General features: G+C 35.9%; 1 protein-coding gene across 1 annotated transcript in view; it reads left to right on the top strand.

Moving 5' to 3' along the window:
• The first annotated feature begins 214 nt into the window (after window positions 1-214).
• LOC140859315 (secreted RxLR effector protein 161-like) overlaps window positions 215-12,630 on the top strand; it is a 22,349-nt gene continuing 9,933 nt past the window's right edge. The window contains exon 1 of the mRNA XM_073260976.1: window positions 215-737. Coding sequence (XP_073117077.1) covers window positions 215-737 — 523 coding nt within the window. The remainder of the gene's footprint in view (window positions 738-12,630) is intronic.

Raw genomic sequence — 12,630 nt, 5'->3', positions numbered from 1 at the left:
GATATATTAGTTATACAAATATATGTTGATGACATTATTTTTGGGTCTACTAATGAAACTCTTTGTCAAGATTTTGTTAAGCTCCTGTAGAGGAGTTCGAGATGAGCATGATGGGAGAACTTACATTCTTTCTCAACTCCAAATCAAACAAACAAAGGAAAGAATCTCCATCACCCAAAGCAAGTACACAAGAGAACTACTCAAAAGATTTGGAATGAAGAACTTCAAAGCAATTGGTACACCCATGAGCCTATCATGTAAGCTTGACAAGGATGAAGGAGGTAAAAATGTAGACTTAAAATTTTATAGAGGTATGATTGATTCTCTATTGTATTTAACTGCTGGTAGATCAGATATTATGTTTAGTGTTTGTCTTTGTGCTCGCTTTCAATCAAATCTGAAAGAATCTCACTTGAATGCAGTTAAAAGAATCCTTAGATATTTAAGTGGTACACAAACTCTAGGACTATGGTATTCTAAGGACTCATCAATTGACTTGATAGGATATTCAGATGCCGATTTTGCTGGATGTAGATTACATAGAAAAAGTACTAGTAGAACTTGTCAATTTTTTGGAGTTAACTTAATCTTTTGGTTTAGCGAAAAGCAAAACTTGGTAGCACTGTCTAAAGCCGAGGGCAAATACATTACAGCCAGTAGTTGTTGTACTCAAATCTTGTGGATTAAGCAACAACTTGAAGACTTTGGCATCAAACTCAATGAAACTCCCATAAGATGTGATAACACCAGTACTATAAATCTAACTAAAAATTCAATTCAGCATTCTAGATCAAAACATATTGAAATTAGGCATCATTTCATAAGAGAATATATCCAAAATAAAGATATAATTCTTGATTATGTTTGTACTAAAAAATAATTGGCTGACATCTTTACTAAGGCCTTAAGTGAAGATAGATTTTGTGAAATTAGGAGAGAACTAGGAATCCTTGATCCATCAGCTTAAGTATCTCCCTGATTCCAAATTCTTAATGCCAAAAATTTATTGAACCAAATCTATTGAGCTCAATTCTTATTTTTCTTAAGAGCTCAAAAGCTCAAAACTATCATTCACATGATCAATATTTGGGTAAACATCCTTCTCTCAGAGTTTTAATTTTTTTTTTGAAATTATCCCATCATTCTTTTGAATTTTTCTGTGCCATGAGTCGACCCCCAAGGTCGACCCTAGGATAATCTTGCAATTTTGTCAAAACCCTTTGGGCGCTCTATTCTTATTGGGAGTTTTTCATTGAGCCGACTCAGCCCTTCATCTTCTTCCTCTCATCGAACCAAAAGCTCTCCATCTCTTTCCCTCAAACCAAAGATTTCTCTCAAATATCTCCTCCCATCGATTTTCACTCCTCAAATTACCGTTAAGGAACCAACTTCCTCTCCTCTCCCTTCCTCATTTGGGGCGGTTCGAGCTTGCCCTAGAATCATCCCCTCTTCTCCAAACTAGTGATTTAACTACTCAAATCCTTATCTTTTTTCTTCCAAAATCCTTTCCTCTTGCCTCACATTTAGTCTCCTAAGCTCCTTTAAGTCTCTCTTGACCTAATGGCTCCCAAAACGAAGCTACCGCAAAGAAGAAAATTCATTCCGGGTTGGAAGACAGTGTGCAGAAAGAGATTAGCATCCGAGCCCTCTCTGCTCCATCCCTGCTTCAGGTCCTGCTTCAACTTCTACTCAGTCCCCAACAGCCCAAGCAAGGTACCTCTCTTTGATCGAAAAGTGAAATCCGAGAAAAATATCAATTTTAAGTTTTTTGAAAAAGAAGGGTTCACTATTGGATCAAAGATTAAGTATCAAGGATGAAAATTTTACTGCTCTTTAAAGAAAAAAACTTATGTCGATCTAGTCAAAAAATTTTACTTAAATTTGAGCTATAGCAATGGAACGGTGAAATCTACAGTAAAAGGTATTGATATTATTCTTGATCCAGTACATTTAGGACAGATACTGTATTGCCTTATGAAGGCTATACCAATATGGAGCTCCCTATTAAAGAAGAAGGAATTAATGTTATCTTAGGGAGAATCTATATTGGAAGTCTAAATAAATTGGAAGCAAAAATTCTTTCTGTTGAGATGAGGCTGTTACATCACTTGATAACCAAACTGTTTGTCCCTAGGAGTCGTAGACACGATCTTCTATCTGGTAGGGACATTTGCATTATGTACCATGTGATCATCCAAATCCTCCTGAACCTTCCAGCATTGATGTTTGAGGCCATGAGGGAAACCCTGAATAAATCTAAGGCTCACTTGCCTTTTGGTATGGCACTCACCTTAGTTTTTAGAAGGTTCGCAATCAGTTTTGAGGGGAGGCAGTTGCTAGACTATCCCATTCCGACACCATCAACCACCACACACTGCATCGCATGGGTTTCTCTAAGACTGACGGCGGTTGGATAAAGGGTATTGAGGAGAGAGCGGAGGATAGAGTAGAGGAGGGACCATCTTACCTCTTCGTGATCACAGAGTATCCTCAGATATTCAGTTCATATCTGATCACGAGGCTGGTCCTTCAGAGTCTATGAGGAGGCATGCTTCAGTTCCACAGTCAGAGAGCAGGCACATCCTTCAGAGTTTAGACTAGCAGATGATCAGATTGAGATGATGTCCTAGCATGTTGCCTCCATTCTATCTCAGCAGTTTGTCACTTCAGTCTTTGCACAGAGATCGACATCCCAGGATGACTCAGACCAGACTCTGATCTCTCACATTTCTATTATTTTTCAGATGCTCACTGCTCAGTCGGTACGTATTGAGCAGCTTAAGGGATATATTTTGAGATTGACAGGCAGAGTATTAGATTTCAGGGGCAAGTATTAGCTTTAACCTATCCCCAGCCGCATGAGGACATCACAGACGTCTCAGACCTAACTGCAGAGGTGGCTAGACTTCGAGGAGTCTTAGAGAGTGGTTTTGACTTCTTGAGGAGATAGATCAGGGGCTCCAGTGAGAATGCTTCTACTCAGTTCAGTGCTCTGATGCAGTCTGTATCGAGAGCCTTGGATCTTTTGGACACCATCAGACTTTCTCTTATAGCACAGCCGTAGCTTCTCAACTCTAGGATCCTCTCACCTCTCTACTCTACTGATACCTCTACCCGTGGTCGAGGCAGACGCGGTCGAGGTCGTGTCCGTGGACTTGATCCTACATCTCCTCACCCTATCTCTGATTCTTCAGATTTTGATCCCTCTAGCCATGACATCTATTAGATCTAGATTAGTTTGTCTCTTGTCTAGGATCTATCTTATGGGCCTGTATTTGTTGGCTAATTAACTCTTGGATAGTTTCTATCCATGACTTTTGTATTTTGAGTTGACTCATGTGTATTCAGTCACTTTGAATATATATATATATATATGTGTGTGTGTGTGTGTGTGTGTGTGTGCGCGCGTGCTTTGACTTTCAATGAATGTCTATGAATATGATCAAATTGAATTATTTTAATTATGAGATATGAAAAATAACTCATATTAGTACTGAGAAATATTGTGAATTGTAATATCTTCTAGATGAGCAAGTTGATATATCCTTTATGTTTGCTATCTTGAGGGGAGTAGAGAAATAAGCAATCAAAGAAGGGGGCTAAAAAAGTAAAATATGGTATCAAAAAGGAGGAGTAAAGAAAATATATCTTTTTTGTCATCTTTCTTTTCTTTTCTCTATCCTCAAAATCCCTTAAGATCTTAATTGATGCTAAAGAAAATTTATCCTTTCAAGATTCCTTAAAAGGAAGAGTAGAGAATCTTAATTGATGCTGTCAAAAAGGGAGAGTAGAGAATCAAAATCAAATTTGAACAATAAGCAATAAAGAAATGAGCAATAAGCAATAAAGAAATTAGTAATAAGCAAAATTGTTAAGCAAATATGTCAAAGAACCAAAATCGTCAGCTCTTTTTTTATCTAATTTTCAAAGCAAATGAACTTATAAGCAAATTTTAAATGGATCTTCAAACTACTTACGATGCATTTCGTTCAAATATTTGGCTATGATATTGAAGTGATGCATCTTCATAAATTTAAAATTCATGTTCAATTCTTTATATATGCTTTTGCTCAAGTATTTTGTCATCATCAAACAAGGAGAGATTGTTGCTCCTTGAATTGATTTTGATGATTATAAAGCATTTGAGGGGGTGACTAATGATTTTGGCTTGAAAAATGATTTATTGTATTTCAGGGGCAAAATCATAATTTTATCAAGTTTTGATTCGAAAGCCTCAAGAGTAAGAACACAAGATTTGTAATCTATTGGAGGTAATTTTATTATTTTTGAATATATATTTTAAAAAAAAATTATGTTTATATATTTGAGTCGACCTCATGAGTTGACTCATGGCAAAAAGGGCTGAACGGCATGCTGAATTCTTTGGCTGGCACACTCTGTGAGTCGATCCCTGAGCATGAGTCGACCTCTGCTGCTGTATAGATCAAAATTACAGAACAGTCATTTTCTATTCTGTGCCACAGAAGTCGACCCCATGAGTCGACTCATGAGCATGAGTCGACTCTATGAGTCGACCCCTGTGACGAAAAAATTCCACAATGGCTAGTTTTTAGCTCGTTTTGGTTGCATTTAATGCCCATTTAATGTGCTCCAACGGCTCTATTTCAGCCCAGATTACTCTCTACCATTATTTGAAGTTATAAAAGGCACTTCAAGGAGGGAATCAACAAGGTTTTGAAAAGGTTCTTCAAGCATTCATTTTCAACCCTAAGCAAGAGCCCTCTTAAAAGTTCAAAAAGCTTTTATTTCAAGTTTACCAACCCCTCAAGAGCTTATTCAAGTCTTCAACCACCTTGAGAAAAATTAGAAGAGCTTCATTCTTATTGTGTAAAGTATATTTAAAGTTTTATTTGCTCATTAAAGGAGCTACATCTGTATTTCTGTGTGGTTAACTGCTATACTCTATTTTGAGTTGATATTTTATTTTGGAAGAGTTTCAAAATATGGAAAGATTGATCCGAACCTTGAATCGGATTGTATTGGATTGGTTTGTACCTGAGAAACAAGTATTCTAGCTTGGAATAGCTAGAGTCGGAGGTTTCGATGTTGTATTCGGGTTGAATATGGTTTAGTGGATTTGAATTCTCAAGTAGGAGAAGACTGGACGTAGGTGCAAGGTTGGCACCGAACCACTATAAATCTTCTTGTTTGTGTTGTGTTAACTTGCTCTCCTTTTAAATTTTCTTATCTTCTTGCATTCTTGCATCCAGCTTCTACACCTTGCATAAATTTCACTCTTCACATTTATCTTGCTTATTGTTATAAAATCCTCATAGTTGTAAATTAACTTTAAATTTTTAGAAATCCAATTCACCCCCCCTCTTGGGTTGCATAGCTGGGCAACACTTACAATCTCAGAATTGCACGATCTAACAGCTGTTCGACCAACTATTCGACAGCCTTCTATATAAGCAACTAAAGTCTCGAGGATCAAGGTAAGTCAATCAATCCCTCTCAGAGAACTTGTTGTTGTTTCTGTTGTTCTCTGAATCTGACTTGAGCATCGAAGGGTCTTTACCAAAGCAAAAATATTTGATTTGAATTTATTTTGCAGATCACTCCAACACCACCATCTCTGCACGAGTTTCAGTCATTTTCTCTCCGATCTCAATCAAATCGAATAGCAACAACATATATCGATACTTTTAGCCAGTTTATTTGTCCTCTTTCAAAATAGGAATCTGTGGCTTGTTACTTAGTTTGGATTTATAAGTATCTCCTCCGTTCCAAGTTAGTAAATATTATCAAAGCACACCTTAGATTAGCCACAATGATGGTCGAAGATTGGCAAATTGCTTTTGCCCATCTAGTTTTAAGTTTCTTATGCCAAGGCCTCAAAGAGTTTGGTTCAGGATCAACCAGTTGTGAGGGCCCTTATACATTCTTCCTATTTGGCTATATAAATAATTTCCTGAGCTTTGGCCTGCCTAAATTATTTTTTTCCCCACTCGCCTCATTAGTTTTCAACAAGCTTATCTAGAATGTCCTTTTTATTTTTGTCTCAATACTTCTATGTTGGAAAGAATATCTCACAAGTACAGAATACGGATTTCTCCATCTAAGATCGCTAATCTAGGTAACGATGTTGATACCACAACAAGAAGAAAGAAGAGATATTAAAAAAAATATAATAAAAAATATGGATCAGTCCAAGGCTTGCCTCCATGGGGCATGCAAACTCCACTATGAAAAAAAAAATAAACATAAAAAGAGATCATACCCTCTCAACTCTCATACATCAATCTCTCTCTCAACAAGAAGTACAACCTGTTAGATGTATGTCCTAGAAGTCAATATGACTGACATATTATAATAAATCTAGGACATAATTTTATACTTAATACATTGATATGATCAATAAAATGATAAGTTTATTTTTCATTCAAGTGTGATGTATCCTTGAATCATCTATGAAATTAGCTTTCGATACATATTCTTAAAGAGTTGAGAATTAGAAATATGTATTTAATTTTTAAAATACTCCCGATCATAGGATTATCATGAGGACAGTGATCAACCCAGATAGACCGGTATATAGATTGCTTCCTTCAAGATAGATGAGTCTCTAGTCTACAATATAGAGACACTGGATGACGAGTATGGGTAGTTGTTAGAGAATAACTAGTACTGAGCATGACCATACGAGAGATCACTTGAATTTCTACTCGATCGTCAGTGATTATCTCGATACTGTAGTTATGTGACTAGTCCTTTGATCTGAGATGGCACTACTACTCACAGTGTGACTGCTGAAATTTGATTGACATATAAACATGGATCTCAATGAGCCCTTGTAATGGATATTGACGACAGTTGGTCTACTATAGGAGTAAGGTGTGCATCAAGATGGGATCTATCGATCTTGTTAGAAAGGAGTAGTCCTATGAGATTTAAGAGACTAAGTCTGAGAATTTGTGGCCACAGTAGTGTGATTGATAGAAAAAAATTTCTATAAAAATCATATTTAGATTTGAGCTGATCGAATCTATCATATGACTGATATTGAGATTTGATAATTTATCCATAACTTGCTATCTAGTCGGAACTCACGATAGAGAAATTGAATCACAATCAACTACATTTAGAGATTCATTTTAGTTCTACTAGATTGTCACTACATACTGTTAGGTGTCACTGATGGATTGTGAGAGCTCACTAGGGTTGTTCTAGATCGATAATTCTTGTTGAGTTAGAGTAGAGTTGTTCTAACCCATTGAAAAGAGTTTCAATGATATTTTGATAGAGATCATTATATATCTCACTACCAGATAGAATTAAACCTATAGGATCACACAACAAAGAGATTAAGCCTGAAATTAGCAATTAAGCTTGTAAAGTATCAATTGGGTTTAGAAAAACCTGATTGAGTTCAAGGTAATCTTGCTAGCATATGGTTGGATCCAATTTCTCTTTTTGTTTGAATTTCTTATTTGATAAGATAATTCAAACTTAATTATTTGCTAATAACTTAAATAAATTAGATTCATTGGACTCCAATTATTGGGTGTCTAAGTCTAAGATTTTGGATCAATTGAATTAAGGATGCAAGTTCCTTATTAATTTTCTTGATAGTTATTATGGGGCGCCACCTTGATTGGATCAAGTTGGGTGTGTCCCATGATTAGAGAGCCTTTTGATTTCATATAGGACATCCCTTGGGTGCAAAAGAAGATGTGTTTAATTAGGTGCAAGGACTCCAAGAGTTGGCACCTAATAGGATTTCTAATGTAAGTTAAATAACTTAAGTTATTAGGAAACCCAATGTAAGTAGGACTTGTATTATGAGATTGAATAGGATTCAATCCTCATGCCTATTTAAAGAGACCTCTCCTAAGATCCCTGAGCATCCAACCAGCAAGCCCCATGCCCCATAGAAGTCCTCCATTCTCTCTCTTCCTCTCCCTTTCTCTCCTCTCCTTTGGGCATCCCACACGCCCCTCCTTGGGCATCCTCTCTCTTCCACACCCAAGGGCACTTAGGCGTCCACCTTGTGTTGGTTTCCACCTACTAGTAGCAGCATAATTCAAGGAGAGAAAAGCAAGAGAAGAAGAGAAGAAAAAGATCAAGAAAAGAGATCAAGAGTTGATCATAATCCAGGCGTCGTTCAGATTCAGCAGGCTGAATTTTTTTAGAGAAAAAAATTCAACTTGAAGAGGACTGTTCCAGGCTGATCCCGAGTGGATATCCATAGAGGCCGAATATTTGTATGGCTAGAAAAAAATCTCTTCTCTTTCAAATCCAGATTTGAAAAAATAGATTGTGAAACAGATATACAATTTGATCACAATCTAAATTTCAGCATATATCAATTTCAGCACATGAATTAGATCTTTATGGTTTTATATTTTTATTCATATAATTCAGATTAAAAATATTTTAATCTTATATTTACTATAATATTTAGAAAATAAAATTTTGAAACACACATGCATGTCCCAAATCTCGAATTTCAACAGTGGTATCAGAGCCACAGATTTTATATTACTGAAATTATCATACATATTTTGAAAAAAATTTTAAAATATGATTTTTTTCTTGATACATGAGATGTATAGATAAATCTTTGAATCTAAAATTTAATTTTGAGTTTGATTTTAAAATATATAGTTGATATGTGAAAGCATGCATGGATTTGAATTTTGATCTAGAACGGTTTCTAGTTTATGTTCACATGATATGTAGATGCATGCATAAACCTGAAGTTTTATATGATCTGATTCATGATTCATGCATGAGATATATGATTACATGTTAAGATCATAAAATCACTTTTAATATGATGCATGATTAGTATATGAGATATATGATATCATGTAGTAGATCTAAATTTTATTTAGATCTAAATTTTATATGCATATATGTGATATATGTGTGTATGTTAAATCTAAAAATTATTTTTATGATTTAAAAATTTATTTTTATATAAAAAATTTAGATCTAAAACTTGATTTTGGAATTTAAAATTTGTGTTTATGCATGAGGATTTTGATCATAGAAAAATAAAAATTAGGTCATGTAATAGGATTGCATCTAAGATTTTTGATTTAAGCCATATGGGTCTAATTCGATTAAGTCATTGATCAAATCGAGTTAGATATTGATTAGGATTAGATCAATTAAGTTAAATGATCATATAATTATTGTTGATCGAATCGATTGAGTCTCAAATATAGAATCGATTAACCTAAGGACTTAATTTGGCTCGATGGTTTGAGCCTAATTTGCTTAAGCTAACCTGTTTGGACCAATTGATCTTTTGGTATCTAAGGCAAGTAATTGAGATGTGATTATTTAATTGGTTTCATTCACTTACTTGACTAATTTATTGGTGTCTAAAGAAAATAACGGGGGGACCCCCACTGATCTCACTTACCGGCCAATTTAGAAGATTGGGTCTTGAATAAGGTTGCTTAGCAGTTTAGTTTAGCCCATACCAATTAGATCGATCATATGATGACTGATTAGATGAACCTAAACCTAAACTCTCTATAAATATTAAGTTCGTAGGTCCTCCACCACTGCAGATGTGCGGGCGTGCTACTGACGTTGATTGTTCTCGGCTGGTCATAGTGGTTCAGTTACATCAAAAATATGCAACTACTCTATTAGCAAAGAGTTGCTCTAGGATAAGGATGGGGTTGGACCCAATAACTGTTAGGTGAGAGATCCAATGACGGTCTTGCACCTGCTTGTGAACAGTGGGTCGGGCTTAACTAAGGAGTATGGACAATAACTGTTAGGTGAGCCCACATGACTTAGAGATCAAGTTGCTGCAATATGCTTAGAGAAGCATCTGGCAAAGAGTTGCCTACTCATCGGTGTGCATGTTACCAATAAATGTTAGGTGAGGTGCATAGCATTGATGGGACTGCAACATCCATTAAAAATCTTTTGTCGCATTAGGCTTTTCGTTTCCTTCTCAGAGAGTGGAGGGATCAAAAAAATTAGTGAGAGTCATTGTTTGTATCTTAAAGTCTCTAGAAGCAAATATAACATTAAGTACAAAAATTTAACTTGAATCTTTACTCTCGCAGTTAAATAATATCAGCTTCAAATCCTCTAGCTCGCATCCTTGAAACCAATCATTTGACCGATACAAATTATAAGGACTGACTCAAAAATCTCAGGATTATCTTGATCTCAAAAAAATTAGATCATGTACTCGACCAGAAACCCATAATGTTACCAAACTGTTCTACTGTTGAGCAAAGGGTTGCTTTTGAGAAGTGGACGGATGAAGACAGTCAGATTAAGTGCTATATACTGGCTTCTATGTCAAATGAGTTGCGAAGCCAGCATGAGCATATGCCCACTGCCAGGGCTATGATCACTCACTTGCAAGAGTTGTATGATGAGCAGAGCCGTACAGCATCCTTTGAGATGTCCAATAGACTCTTCAACTTGAAGATGCGTGAAGGACAGTCGGTCCACGAGCACTGTATGACAGCGATCAAGGACATTATGGAGCTTGGGAAGCTTGGACTAGAAATACAAAAGGAATTGCATATGGATCTGATCCTTTAATCCCTTACAAGTTCATATAGTCAATTTATTATAAATTTTTATATGAACGAGCTCGATTGCATTATATCCGAACTGGTCAACATGTTGGTCACTACGAAGAAAATCTTGAAGAGTTCAAAGGGTATTATTCTCGTTGTGGAGCAAACTTCTTCCAAAAGAAAGTATACTAGAAAGAAGAAAATAAAATCCACTAAAAAGTAGAAAAAAGAGAGCAGGCCAAAGAAGAAAGTTCCTAAGAAGGCCGAAGCAAAGAAAAGAAATTTTCACTGTGATGCTGAAGGCCACTGGAGGAGGAACTGTCCACTCTACCTGACGAGCCTAAAGATCAAAAAGGATGATAAACCTTCTGAAGGTATGCTCGTAATTGAATCTAACTTTATGATTTTTTCTACTTCAGTTGGGTATTAGACTCTGCTCGAGTGCTCATATATGTACCTCAATACAGGGTCTAATAGAAAGTAAGAGATTGAGGAACGTGACATGATCCTTTAGATCGATAATAGAGTAAAAGTTACTGCAAAGGCATTTGGCACTTATCCTCTTTGATTACCATCTGACTTTAGATTAGATTTGAAAGACTGTTATTATATTCCCTAGCTAGTCGGAATTTGATTTTCATGTTTGTGCTAGCACAGGAAGGTTTTGAATTAGTTTCAATAAAAACTTTTATTCTATTTATTTACAAATAAATTGATTGCATAAGATCGTTTAATTGACAGTCTTTATCACTTGCATGTTGATGGAATGTGAACCTAAATGAGCAAATAGTGAGTGCCATAGGCCAAAAGAGATTCAGAGACGAAATTAACCAGAAGTACTTATGACACCATAGACTAGGCCATATTGGAGAGGACAGGATAAACTGACTGGAGAAGGATGGGATCCTTGGCTCTCTTAACCTAAAGTTATATCCAGCTTGTGAATCTTGTCTTCAAAAAAAATGGCCAAGTTACTCTTTGTAGGATATGGAGAAAGGGCCACTGAGTTACTTGTCCTCGTACATATCGATGTGTGTGGGCCATTTGATGTGCAGACTAGGGGTGGTTATGCCTACTTCATTATCTTTATCGATGATTTATCTAGGTACAGGTATGTGTATCTGATGAAACACAAGTCTGAAGTCTTTAAAAAGTTTAAGAAATTTAGACATAAGTAGAAAAGCAAACAGAAAAATCCATTAAGGTTCTTCGATCTGATCGAGGAGGAGAATAACTTAGTGAAGAATTTTTTGGATATCTCAAGGACAAGGGCATAGTCTCTCAATGGACTCCTCCTGAAATACTTCAGCTCAAAGAGATATTCGAAAGGAGGAATAAAATCCTATTGGATATGGTCAGGTCTATGATGAGCTTCACTGATCTATCCTTATATCTTTGGAGACATGCCTTGTTAATCGCTACTCATCTATTGAATAGAGTTCTATCAAAATTCATTCCTACCACACTGTATGAGATATGGTTTAGTAAGAAGCAGAGTTCAGGTTATCTTAAGACTTAGAGATGTCCGGCCTATGTCAAGAGATAGATGGCTGATAAATTGAAGGATAGATCTATTATAGCTCATTTTATAGGGTATCCTAAAGAATCCATAGGATACTACTTCTACTTTTCATAAGATCACAATGTGATTGTGAGTCGAAACACCATATTTTTAAAAAAATAGTTTATCCAAGATGGTGGAGTGGGAGGTTAGTTGAACTCAAAGAAAAGATCTCTGAAGAGCAAAGAGCTATAGATCCTTAAGAATCCGTTATCTATGAGCTAGTAGTAGATGTTTCTCAACCACCTCATAGATCTAGCAGGATCTCCTGACTTCTGAAAGGTACATGGATATACTAACGGAGGAAGTAAAGAAAATATTTCTTATGAGAGATAAAGTCATGATGATGATCCTAATATCTTTGACGAGGCGATGTCTGACATCAATTCTAAAAAATGGTTAGCTGTGATGAAGTCAAAAATTGACTCAATGCACTCGAACCAAGTATGGACCTTAGTGAATCCACCTAGGATATTGTACCCATTGGGTGTAAATGGATCTACAAAAAAAAAATAGGTGTCGATGGTAAGGTAGAGACTTATAAAG

The sequence above is a fragment of the Elaeis guineensis genome, chromosome 7, assembly GCF_000442705.2.
Source record: "Elaeis guineensis isolate ETL-2024a chromosome 7, EG11, whole genome shotgun sequence".
Taxonomy (NCBI): Eukaryota; Viridiplantae; Streptophyta; class Magnoliopsida; order Arecales; family Arecaceae; genus Elaeis; species Elaeis guineensis.
The sequence above is the reverse complement of the archived record's forward strand: the minus strand, read 5'-3'. Positions and strand labels throughout refer to the sequence as shown.